The 13,670-nt window shown below is 45.8% G+C and overlaps 1 protein-coding gene across 4 annotated transcripts in view; it reads right to left on the reverse strand.

Annotated features, from left to right (window-relative positions):
* The window catches only part of FER1L6 (fer-1 like family member 6), a 103,133-nt gene that overhangs the window by 52,849 nt on the left and 36,614 nt on the right, over window positions 1-13,670 (reverse strand). For all 4 annotated transcript variants that reach the window (XM_069957126.1, XM_069957125.1, XM_069957128.1 and 1 more), the window contains exons 4-9: window positions 13,053-13,107; window positions 12,838-12,969; window positions 12,628-12,690; window positions 4,976-5,054; window positions 1,838-1,994; window positions 96-282 (exon numbers count right to left, since the gene is read on the reverse strand). In XM_069957126.1, the coding sequence (XP_069813227.1) occupies window positions 96-282; window positions 1,838-1,994; window positions 4,976-5,054; window positions 12,628-12,690; window positions 12,838-12,969; window positions 13,053-13,107 (673 nt within the window). The remainder of the gene's footprint in view (window positions 1-95; window positions 283-1,837; window positions 1,995-4,975; window positions 5,055-12,627; window positions 12,691-12,837; window positions 12,970-13,052; window positions 13,108-13,670) is intronic.

Raw genomic sequence — 13,670 nt, forward strand, 5'->3', positions numbered from 1 at the left:
AACTTATTTGACAAAAAGGAATTATGTCTACTTGATCACAGTCATTGATCTGAAGAGAAGCAATGCATAAGAGAAGTGTCCCCTACAGAACTTACCATCTGTCCAGCAAACATGACGACCACATAGGGATCCACAAGGTCTTTGCTATCCCCTATAAAGGCCTTGGTGACATTGGCCATGATACTAGAGTTCATTTTCGGGAGACCTTCCGCTCTGTAGATCCTCACATAGAATCTGGCCCATGGTCTTTCTGTTGGAAATCCTTTAGGAATCAGCAAGTTCCTTTAAAAAACAATGGACATATATGAGCGTCTACATGTGAGCGTCTATATGTGAGCCTCTATGTGTGAGCGCCTATATGTGAGCGCCTATTTGTGACCATCTAAAAGTGAGCCTCTATATGTGAGTGTCTATATGTAAGCGTTTTTATGTAAGCCTCTATAAGTCTCTATTTGTGAACATCTATATGTGAGTGTCTATATGTGAGCACCTATATGGGAGCGTTTAAATGTAAGTGCCTATATGTGAGCCTCTATGTGTGAGGGTCTATATGTGAGGGTCTATACGTGAGGGTCTATATGTGAGCATCTATATGTCAGTGTCTATATGTGAGCGTTTATATGTGAGTGCCTATATGTGAGCCTCTATGTGTCAGCGCCTATATGTGAGGGTCTACATGTGAGCGTCTATATGTGAGCATCTATATGTGAAAGTCTATATGTGAGGGTCTATATGTGAAAGTCTATATGTGAGGGTCTATATGTGAGCATCTATACGTGAGCATCTATATCTCAATGTCTATATGTGAGCATCTATACGTGAGCGTCTATATGTAAACATCTATACGTCAATGTCTATATGTAAGGGTCTATATGTGAGCATCTATAGGTCAGTGTCTATATGTGAGCGTCTATATGTGAGCGTTTATATGTGAGTGCCTATATGTGAGCCTCTATGTGTCAGCGCCTATATGTGAGGGTCTACATGTGAGCGTCTATATGTGAGCATCTATATGTGAAAGTCTATATGTGAGGGTCTATATGTGAGCATCTATACGTGAGCATCTATATCTCAATGTCTATATGTGAAAGTCTATATGTGAGCGTTTATATGCGAGCATCTATACGTGAGCGTCTATATGTAAACATCTATATGTCAATGTCTATATGTAAGTATCTATATGTGAGTGCCTATATGTGAGCGTGTATATGTCAGTGTCTATATGTCGGTGTCTCTATGTGAGCATCTATACGTGAGCGTCTATATGTGAGCGTTTATATGTGAGCATCTATACGTGAGCGTCTATATGTGAACATCTATACGTCAATGTCTATATGTAAGTGTCTATATGTAAACATCTATACGTCAATGTCTATATGTAAGTGTCCATATGTGAGTGCCTATATGTGAGCGTGTATATGTCAGTGTCTCTATGTGAGCATCTATATGTGAGCGTTTATATGTGAGCATCTATATGTGAGCGTCTGTCTATATGTCTGTGTCTATATGTGAGCCAGAGCTACTCTGATGAATTATATGTCAATATCCTCATGTATCAATTCTGTCATCTGATTATCTATTTCTCTCTATATTTCCATAGAGGTCGTTCTGTTTATTTGATCCCCAGAATCCCCTGCAGTGACACAGAATTCAATACTATAGGAAAAGGCTGGGGAGAAGTGTCAGATCACAGGGGTTCCTAGGGGTCGCCCCATAATCTGACACTTGTCCTTTATCCTTTATCCAGGTAGAATGGAGCTACCTGGAGATAGCACAACCATTATGATTTACATACATCGTATATATATATATGTACATTTGTTTTCAGTAGCCATACTTCTCTATTTGTTCTTCGGCATCACTGATTTTCTGGGAGGATTGCACGCTGTCCCCTTTGCCGGCCACACTGATGTCACATTTTAGGTAACCCTTCACCCCAGTCCGTATATCCGCTGGGTCGGTAAGAACTGCCCACTTATCAATGAACTGATGTCCTGCAAGGTGTAACAACAACCAGATGTATAGTTCCCATACTTTGCATCCCATCCTGCTTTACATAAAATCTATCCGCTATCCTCATTTAGCGAATGTGTCCACCCTCAACCTTCTGCAAAAATTGTTAGGGATTTAATATCCTTGGTGGCCTTAAAGGGATACTGTCACCCCACTACCACTACCACCACTAAGTGCAGTTCTGTGCAGTGGACAGTGTCAACTAGGCGGAGCTTCAGCCTCTCTGCCGTGAAGCCCCGCCTAGGTGACACTGTCCACTGATAAAATGAAGGGATCTTAGAGCAGAAAGAAGACACAGACAAGTGTTATACAGATATATATCAAATGTCCAGCATCTGGCACATAGATGGGGGGGGGGGTGAAAGTATCACTTTAATTCACAACCATTGGGTGGCTACATATAGACTCAGAGGTGATCAGGAGATATAGCCACAGCCACGGAGAGAGCATGGCAGTCGTGCCATCCACTCCCCAGCTGTACCATCAGTTCCCTTTTGTGACAACTTATTCCGACAATGTAAGTCTATGGGCGAGATTTATCAAACATGGTGTAAAGTGAAACTGGCTCAGTCGCCCCTAGCAACCAATCAGATTCCACCTTTCATTCCTCACAGACTCTTTGGAAAATGAAAAGTGGAATCTGATTGGTTGCTAGGGGCAACTGAGCCAGTTTCACTTTACACCATGTTTGATAAATCTCCCCCATAGACTTTCCCATATTTTGATATGTTGAGCCAAGTTAAAGGGAACCTGTCACCCCCCGTGCCGGGGTGACAGGCTCCCGACCCCCCGTTAGAGCCCCCTATACTTACCTAATCCCGCCGGGTCCCGCTTCTGGATCCGGTCGGGTGATGAAGATCTCAGCCGCTGCAGCCCGGTGCGCGCGCTGAGAGATGAGTCCAACGCTCATAGAGAATGACGGAGCGCTGGACTCTCCTGTCATTCTCTATGGGTGTTGGACTCATCTCTCAGCGCGCGCGCCGGGCTGCAGCGTCTGAGATCTCCGTCACCCAACCACCTCCAGAAGAGGGACCCGGCGGGATTAGGTAAGTATAGGGGGCTCTAACGGGGGGTCGGGAGCCTGTCACCCCGGCATGGGGGGTGACAGGTTCCCTTTAAAGATAAGGAAGGTCAACATAACATAGAGTATGTCTACTTGATGACCCGCCACATTACATGGCAGCTGATAGATTTCATTAGTGACCATGTAATTCTCCATTTCACCTGTGGAGGCACTGTAGAATAATTGAACACTTCCTGCCAGGATCCCCACAGGAGATGCTTGTAACAAAAATGGAGACTAAGGATGAAATATAATTTTTTTGGCTTCTTTATATACTTGTGATATGAAATATTAAAACCAATGGATACAGCGGTCACTCTCTTACATAGAATATAGTATATTCCAGGAACTGACTAAAAGTAACAACCCACTTCATATGTAGAAATTATATGTCAGGATAAATCCAGGCTGCTCAATGCTCGATTGCCGCCGCGTAAAGAACATAATTGAACTCAATCTTTCGCAAAAATTGTCTTCTGCTCTTCTGAGGATTCTCTCATTAATTCTTTATTGGGCCATTTCTACCCATTCTACTGAGATACAAGTAATAGACTGAACGGTTTCACATACATCTGTCCACAATCAGACTATATTTGTCACATTTGTTCTTCCACGGTGGTTTGAAAAAAAAAGAAAGAAAATTTTAGGAATGGAGAATTTAAAGGGGTTCTCTGCTTTGGAAAAGACTCTACTTGTTTAGAAGGGTCTCTTTACGATAAATTAATCACAAAGTGTTCCCTTGCTGGGACCCACAGCGATAAGCTGTAATCTGTGGGGAGAGCTGGATGTATGTGTTTAACTGTTCTACAGCGCCACCACTGGAGACCGGAAGCATTACACAGTGCTCATTCAAATCAATAGATTGTCCATGTAAAGCAGATCAGGACAGGTCCTATAGATTAAATACCCATCAAAATAACTTCAAACCTGTCATAAGATGTGTCAAAAGGTATTGATCACAGCGGGTCTCACTGCTGAGATCCACTGTGATCAGGAGATATAGCCACTGCCAGGGAGAGAGTAAGTCTATGGGGGAGATTTATCAAACATGGTGTAGCGTGAAACTGGCTCAGTTGCCCCTAGCAACCAATCAGATTCCACCTTTCATTTTCCAAAGAGTCTGTGAGGAATGAAAGGTGGAATCTGATTGGTTGCTAGGGGCAACTGAGCCAGTTTCACATTACACCATGTTTGATAAATCCCCCCTATGAGGCTACATTGTTGGAATTATCAGCCGGCCGAGGTGTAGATCACTCTACTCACGAGCTCTCTCTCTCTGTTCGCAGCAGCGAGACCCAATGTGATCAATATGCCTGATAACATGTCACAAGTTATTTGTGATGCTAGTGACTCTTTAAGCATGGTTAACACCCAGTTGTCGTCTACTTAGCAAAACACTTCCAGGAACAGTAACAGAGGAACGGTACAATTATATTATTAATACAGAGATATCAGGAGAGCGGACGGATCCTCCATGAGAGGTGCCACACCGAGACTCATCCCAGTTATTAATCCTAATGAATTGTATTCTGCTCATTGTATTGTTACCAGGGGCAGGTAATGATATTAGCCGCTCATTCAGCTCGAAAATGAGAAATTTGTAGAATTTATCACGCATCATTAACTGCGCTGAATTTGGCATTCGTCACACTATCCATGGTCAAAGTGAAATTCTATGAGACAGCGAGCAGAGATTCCTGTAATGTAATATCCTGTCATCCGCTGCCATGGCTAAAGTAGATTACATGGCTGCTTAACGGCGGGTGGTCAGTAAAGTGATTGGTAATACAAGAGGCTTAAAGGGGTACTCCTGTGATTTTTTTTTTTCTTTCAAATCAACACAGGTCACACACCCCTTGCCCCCTTACAATAGTGGCATATACCCGACTTATATGTTACCTGGTTCATTGTAAACCGTGCCCACATCCAGTCTACACGATCCAATCAGTACACTTCCGATGAGCTTGTTGTGCATAACCTAAGGACAGATTTGAAGAATTATTTTTGTATCCCTATATAAATTAATAATTCCATGGCTTAAAATGGGGACTTTCCCAACCCTTCATCTCCACCTCTTGCTCTTTTTTCTGTATGCAGTATGATAATGTTTCTAAGCCTAGTGGGGGATATTTATTACTGTTGTGCCCCTAGCATACACCAGGGAGAAGGCACAGATTCCACCCTCCTCCATAGCTGCTTACCGGCATAAAGCATGGCAGAAATCTACACCCGTATGGCGTGTGCAGGTCAGGACGAATTTACTAAGAGACATGCACCTGCGAATCCTGCGTGGAAATTAAGGGGCCTAATGTAAGACCTTTGAGTTTATAAATGTCCCCCATTGTGTTCTAAATGTTGTTTTATTGCTATGCTGTCTTCAAAATCCCTTTTTGGTGGTTGGGGCGGCAAAACTGTGGTGTCCCACTGTTAGTGTTTCTTTTATGCACCTGTCCAAAAGGTTAAGTGGTGGATGAGATATTTTAATATTTCCCCACTAGGTGTCAGTATTTCCTATATGTAATATTGCACAGCTGAAGGTAATGGGTTCATTTTCTTTGTACCAGGTGTTATGCGCTGACCAATAGGAGGTGCTCTTCTTTTTCTACCTATCCTCTCTGTCCTTGCTCTCTACACACACACCCTGTAGGAGGAGTTAGCTCCATGTGGGAGGACTGAGTTAAGTCAGTTCAGACTAGTCTTTAGTGTGAACAGATGCAGCTAGAGACCAAAAGGTTTTTCTCAAGCAACTACCACTTACAATATGCGTGCTAAGCACAAGTAAGGGAGAGTAGCCACCAAGGAACACCCTAGCCCACGCCAGGAACAAATCTACAAAGTGAAGGACAGACTCCTGAAGCAGTAGGAGCTGATCTCAGTAGGGCAAAGCTACTGTTATACAAAAGTCTACGTATCCTACTGCACAGTGCAGGTAACTGGGACACCTCGGACACCTAGCTACACCCAGATAACCATGGCTGGGGCTTGTGCTACCCACCTAGGATGGGTTCTATAATACAAGGGGACAGAAGGCGATAAGACACAGTCTAAATGTGAGTGTGAGTATCACTTTACTGCTAAAGATATCTACCAAGGTTGCGGCAGAGTACAGGGATACACTGGGCATAGGGCTCCTCTGGCAAACTCCTCTCTTCTTCGCTCTACTTTCTACAAGCCCTACTCCAACTACTTCTTCTACTCCTTTTTTAAAATTATTGTCTGTACAACGTGTACTGTTAACCTGCAAAAACTGTACAGTAAAGTTGTTCTCTTTTTATATCAAACCCACAGGACTCTGTCTACCTCTGTCTGCACCAGCACCTAAACACACACACCACTGCACAGCTTGGGTTATTTTTCCCCCTTCTGTGGGTGGCAGTACCAACAATTTGGGTGGCTCAGTTACCACTCCAGGTTGGCGTGACAAGAGCACAAGTGACCCATAACAAACCCGGAGGTTACAGACCATTTTGGGGAATCCAACCGGCCATACAAAAAAGCAGGTACCAACATCACACCTGTGTGCTGGACTAGCACTGACATCACAACACTGACATCATCAGCTGAGTAGCAACAGCACACTTTGTGGTACCTCTTGGCAAAAACATATGACCTCTGCATCCCTGGGATCTCTGCCAACCCATGACCGTCTGTAGTAGGGAAATGTCTGTGTCAAGAGGGACAGACAGTATAGACCAGCGTCTCCCAACCGGGGTGCCGCGGCACACTGGTGTGCCGGGAGAACCCGCCAGGGGTGCCACGGGATCCCGGTGGGAAATGTGCGCTGTAACTTTAAGCATCCCGAGAAGCTGCGGCCGTGCAGCTTCTCGGGATGCACAGATCACTTTGATGTTCCGCCCGCACTATGAGCGGGCAGAACATTAAAGTGAGCATAATGTAGGAGCAGGAAGTGTCAGCATCCTGCTCCTACATTCACTCCTATAGGCCGCCGGCACTTCATGCCAGCAGCCTATGGGAGGCCGGGACGTGACCTCTCCTGCCGGACGTCCCGTCCCCGCGGCTCGCAAGATGGAGCCCGAAGAGGAGGAGGAGAGCTGCTGCCTGCAGCTACACAGCGCGGATTGGGTGAGTAGGATGTTTTTTTTTTTTAAGGGCACCTCTGGGGGGCATTATTAGTTCATGGGGGGCACCTCTGGGGGCATTATTAGTATATGGGGGCACCTCTAGGGGCATTATTAGTATATGGGGGCACCTCTGGGGGCATTATTAGTGTATGGGGGCACCTCTGGGGGCATTATTAGTATATGGGGGCACCTCCAGGGGCATTATTAGAATATGGGGGCACCTCTGGGGGCATTATTAGTGTATGGGGGCACCTCTGGGGGCATTATTAGTATATGGGGGCACCTCCGGGGGCATTATTAGAATATGAGGGCACCTCTGGGGGCATTATTTGTTCATGGGGGAACCTCTGGGGGCATTATTAGTTCATGGGGGCACCTCTGGGGGCATTATTAGTATATGGGGGCACTTCTGGGGGCATTATTAGTTCATGGGGGAACCTCTGGGGGCATTATTGGTTCATGGGGGCACCTCTGGGGGCATTATTAGTTCATGGGGGCACCTCTGGGGGCATTATTAGTTCATGGGGGGCAACTCTGGGGGCATTATTAGTAGCGCAGTTACTTTGGGAGCCTACAGGAGGGAAAAAGGAAAGGAAGTTGCTAGAAATGTGCGGAGCCTAAATTGAGGACTGGATTGGATGGAGAGGAAAAGGGAAAGTGACGCCTCACATCAAAGAAGACGTCACCTGTGAGTCACTGTATGACGGTTTTCTTATTTTGTAGAACATTATTTAGTAGGGGTGCCCCGAGGAAACCTCTGGGGGCATTATTAGTATATAGGGGCACCTCTGGGGGCATTATTAGTATATGGGGGCACCTCTGGGGGCATTATTAGTATATAGGGGCACCTCTGGGGGCATTATTAGTATATGGGGGCACCTCTGGGGGCATTACTAGTATATGGGGGCACCTCTGGGGGCATTATTAGTATATAGGGGCACCTCTGGGGGCATTATTAGTATATGGGGGCACCTCTGGGGGCATTATTAGTTCATGGGGGAACCTCTGGGGGCATTATTAGTTCATGGGGGCACCTCTGGGGGCATTATTAGTATATGGGGGCACCTCTGGGGGCATTATTATTATATAGGGGCACCTATGGGGGCATTATTAGTATATAGGGGCACCTCTGGGGCATTATTAGTATATGGGGGCACCTCTGGAGGCATTATTAGTATATGGGGGCACCTCTGGGGCATTATTAGTATATGGGGGCACCTCTGGAGGCATTATTAGTATATGGGGGCACCTCTGGGGGCATTATTAGTATATGGGGGCATCTCTAGGGGCATTATTAGTATATGGGGGCACCTCTGGGGGCATTATTAGTGTATGTGGGCACCTCTGGGGGCATTATTAGTATATGGGGGCACCTCCGGGGGCATTATTAGAATATGGGGGCACCTCTGGGGGCATTATTAGTGTATGGGGGCACCTCTGGGGGCATTATTAGTATATGGGGGCACCTCCGGGGGCATTATTTGTTCATGGGGGAACCTCTGGGGGCATTATTAGTTCATGGGGGCACCTCTGGGGGCATTATTAGTATATGGGGGCACCTCTGGGGGCATTATTAGTATATGGGGCACCTCTGGGGGCATTATTTGTTCATGGGGGAACCTCTGGGGGCATTATTAGTTCATGGGGGCACCTCTGGGGGCATTATTAGTATATGGGGGCACCTCTGGGGGCATTATTAGTATATGGGGCACCTCTGGGGGCATTATTAGTTCATAGGGGCACCTCTGGGGGCATTATTAGTATATGGGGGCACCTCTGGGGGCATTATTAGCTCATGGGGCACCTCTGGGGGCATTATTAGTATATGGGGGCACCTCTGGGGGCATTATTTGTTCATAGGGGAACCTCTGGGGGCATTATTAGTTCATGGGGGCACCTCTGGGGGCATTATTAGTATATGGGGGCACCTCTGGGGGCATTATTAGTATATGGGGCACCTCTGGGGGCATTATTAGTTCATAGGGGCACCTCTGGGGGCATTATTAGTATATGGGGGCACCTCTGGGGGCATTATTAGCTCATGGGGGCACCTCTGGGGGCATTATTAGTATATGGGGGCACCTCTGGGGGCATTATTAGTATATGGGGGCACCTCTGGGGGCATTATTAGTATATGGGACACCTCTGGGGGCATTATTAGTTCATAGGGGCACCTCTGGGGGCATTATTAGTATATGGGGGCACCTCTGGGGGCATTATTAGCTCATGGGGGCACCTCTGGGGGCATTATTAGCTCATGGGGGCACCTCTGGGGGCATTATTAGTATATGGGGGCACCTCTGGGGGTATTATTAGCTCATGGGGCACCTCTGGGGGCATTATTAGCTCATGGAAGCACCTCTGGGGGCATTATTAGTATATGGGGCACCTCTGGGGGCATTATTAGCTCATGGGGGCACCTCTGGGGGCATTATTAGCTCATGGGGCACCTCTGGGGGCATTATTAGCTTATGGGGGCACCTCTGGGGGCATTATTAGCTCATGGGGGCACCTCTGGGGGCATTATTAGCTCATGGGGGCATTATTAGTATATGGGGGCACCTCTGGGGGCATTATTAGTTCATGGGGGGCACCTCTGGGGGCATTATTAACCCCTTAACGACAAAAGGCGTATAGGTACGCCCTATTGCCGGTAAGGGCGTTCAGAGCGGGGCCGCGCGGCGACCCCGCTCTGAACCGCGGCGGTCCCGGGTGCCGCGTGTAGCCCGGGACCGTAGGTATTAGCGGGCACGGTCCGATCGCCGTGCCCGCTAATACAGTAATCAGATGCAGCTGTCAAACATGACAGCTGCATCCGATTACCGGATCCAGCATCTCCCTGGTGTCTAGTGGCGGAGATCGCTCCTCCGGGATGTTATCCCGGAGAAGCGATCTCCGTTTCTGAAGCCGGCCGGGGACCGCTCCAAGATGGCGCCGTCCCCGACTCGGCACTCGTTTGTTTCCGGCTGCAGCAGCCAAAAGCAAACGAGTGCCGATCTCATGGATCTCTGCAACATATCTATGCTGCAGAGATCTCAATGAGAGATCACAGTGTATATACTAGAAGTCCCCCAGGGGGAATAACCCTAACCCCAGGGGGGCTTCTAGTATATGTGTAAAAAAAATAAGAAAAGTGTTGTTGTCAATAAAAAGCCCCCTCCCCTAATAAAAGTCTGAATCACCCCCCTTTTCCCAGGTTATAAATAAAAGTAAATAAATAAATAAACAAACATGTTTGCTATCGCCGCGTGCGTAATCGCCCGAACTATTAATTAATCACATTCCTGATCTCTTACGGTAAACGGCGTAAGCGCAAAAAAATCCCAAAGTGCAAAATTGCGCATTTTTGGTCGCATCAAATCCAGAAAAATTGTAATAAAAAGCGATCAAAAAGTTGTATATGTGCAATCAAGGTACCGATAGAAAGAACACATCATGGCACAAAGAATGACACAGCCCCATAGACCAAAGGATAAAAGCGCTATAAGCCTGGGAATGGAGCGGTTTTAAGTGACGTATATTTGTTGACAATGGTTTGAATTTTTTACAGGCCATCCGATACAATATAAGTTATACATGTTATATATCGTTTTAATCGTAATGACTTGAGGAACATGCATAACAAGTCAGTTTTACCCCAGGGCGAATGGCGTAAAAACACATTTCTCCCAAATAAACAAAATGCGTTTTTTTTTTTTCAATTTCACCACACTTTGAATTTTTTTCTGGTTTCGCAGTGTACGTTATGCAAAAATTCAGCCTGTCATTGCAAAGTACAATTAGTGACGCAAAAAATAAGGGCTCATGTGGGTTTCTAGGTGGAAAAATGCAAGTGCTATGGCCTTTGATGCACAAGGAGGAAAAAACGAAAACGCAAAAATCGAAATTGGCTCTGTCCTTAAGGGGTTAATTCATGGGGGCCACCTCTGAGGGCATTATTAGCTCATGGGGGCACCTCTGGGGGCATTATTAGTCCATGGGGGGGCACCTCTGGGGGCATAATTAGTTCATGGGGGCCACCTCTGGGGGCATCATTAGTTCATGGGGGCACAGCAGGGGATCCTACATACAGGGGGCATCCCACATTCCTACTCGCTTTACTGCACATAACACCAAACAGCGCAGTTACTTTGGGAGCCTACAGGAGGGAGAAAGGGAAGGAAGTTGCTAGAAATGTGCGGAGCCTAAATTGAGGACTGGACTGGATGGAAAGGGAAAGGGAAAGTGACGCCTCAGATCAAAGAAGACGTCACCTGTGAGTCACTGTATGACCATTTTCTTATTTTGTAGAACATTATTTAGTAGGGGTGCCCCGAAGAAATTTTTTTTTCCAAGGGGTGCCCCGAGGTGGAAAAGGTTGGGAAGCACTGGTATAGACTCAAGATGAAGACTGAAATATTCGATAATTTGAAATTCAATTCATATAACTCCCGATATTCGTATATATTCGAACGAATATCGAATCCCATTATAGTCTATGGGAGAAAATTACTTGGGACCTGGAAATCAATATTTGATAACTAGGAGGCCACCAAGTGCCCAATGACACCTCAGGAAATGAAGCCAACACCTCTGGATGCATATAGGACAGCAGGGGAAGCAGCCTGGCTGCATCTAACACTAGTGATGAGAGAACATCCCAATTTTCCCAAGTGTACGCTGAAGATTCACAAACAAATTATGAACGTAAAGTAGAAGCGTATGTTTCGGTCTAGCGGTACGCACTTGTGTACGTATCAGGTCAGGTGTAGTGTAAAATACGTAATAACAAAAATTAACGATAACTACAAATCAGTAGTAGCAAGATAACAGGTATTATCCCTCACTCACAGTATACAGCCGTATACCGGATATATAATTGTTTTTTAAATAATAAAATTAAAGGGCTGATCAACGCCTTTACAGGACGCAGAATGTGCAAATCAGTAGTAGCGAGTTAAGAGGTATTATCCCACACCCACAGTATACAGCTATATACACTATCAGTAGATGTCTGAACACACTGCTTGTCTTACAACAGCTTCTAAATATATGGTTTTTATAGTTTAAGCCCTAACAAAGGCTTCCTACCTAACTTCACCTAAAACCTTCCTCTCACTGCTTTACAGACTGTCCCTCTCCAGCACCAACCAGCAAGTGATACGAATCTGAAATCACTATTCTTATATTCAGGAGGTCACATGGTTTAGCCAGCCAATCACAGTCAGAGGTTTGTTTTAAAGTCCTGCCTATTCCTAGTGCCTGTCCCTCCCCCCTACATGTTTATTGGCTGGGAAAAAGTGCCAGGGGATGTGGAAGGGCGAATCGAATTTTAACTGCGTTGGCATTCAAATATTCGAATGCATTCAAATAGCTCAAATAGCGTACTATTCACTATTCACTTATGTGGATGACTCCATATTATCAAACATTCTAGAATGTTTTGAAAAAAATATATATATATATTTTATACAATTTTGCGATACTTACAGACAATCTTATAATTTTGTCAAAAAGTTGTTCTTGCGGCCCAACAAAGTCGAATAAGAAGTACTGCCAACAAAAGGGAACAAAGAATTGGTAACTGGTTTATACTGGTGTTAGGTGTACGGTAACATTTGCAGCGTTATACTGCAGGTATGGTGTGTGAGTCCCTGGACCACAGACCCTGGTAGGATGGAAGGGCAGCATGGCGCTCACCTCATTGTAGAAGGGGGCATTTGTTCCTTCTTTCACAGTGGTTTGTTTCTTTTCATCCCCGATCTCAATGATAACCACAGGGTCAATGTTTTCTCCGATCAGTTGCCGGGCTTCAGTTATGGTTATAGCAATCTATGGGGGGGGGGGGGTAATATATGCATTAGTATATGTGCACACCTCACTATATGATTAACTGATATATATGGGGAACATACCTGATAGGTGAGCATTTTAGTTTCCCCCTCGTGAATCTTGGATTCCAGCTTGGCTCTTAATAATTAACCAGATAGAAACCATTAGAATTGTATAAACATGGCTGATATACCAGCCAATCAGAACACAGCTTTGTGGACGTGGCAACAAGTGGTCCTTCCACGATTGGCTGTTATGGTCATGTGACGTGCAGTCTCAGTGGACATGATGTCACTGCCTCGATCACAGGTGCCAAAACTGTCCAGCTGTTGCAAAACTACAATTCCCAATGACAACAATCAGCCTATGACAACGAACCTTTTTGATTTTTTAGGTCTGGACCTAAAATCATTGGACATTGGACACACATTGCTACATGTGATATCGATCTGTGACTGACGGCTGATCAGTCTGTTAAAAAAAACTTGTACATATCCCTTTGCGCTCCCTGATGTCCTGCTAGCCTCGGCCTGCTCCCGGCCAGGGTGCTCAGCCAGTCACCAGGACAGCGCAGCGGCATCAATTGGCTGAGCAGCCTGTCACTTCAGACAATGCCGGGAGCAGGGCCGAAGCTAGCAGGACATCAGGTAGCACGGAGGGATATCTACGAGTTTTTTCAGTTTGTTTTACAAGGGCTGCAT

The sequence above is a fragment of the Dendropsophus ebraccatus genome, chromosome 2 (genome assembly GCF_027789765.1).
Source record: "Dendropsophus ebraccatus isolate aDenEbr1 chromosome 2, aDenEbr1.pat, whole genome shotgun sequence".
Classification (NCBI taxonomy): domain Eukaryota; kingdom Metazoa; phylum Chordata; class Amphibia; order Anura; family Hylidae; genus Dendropsophus; species Dendropsophus ebraccatus.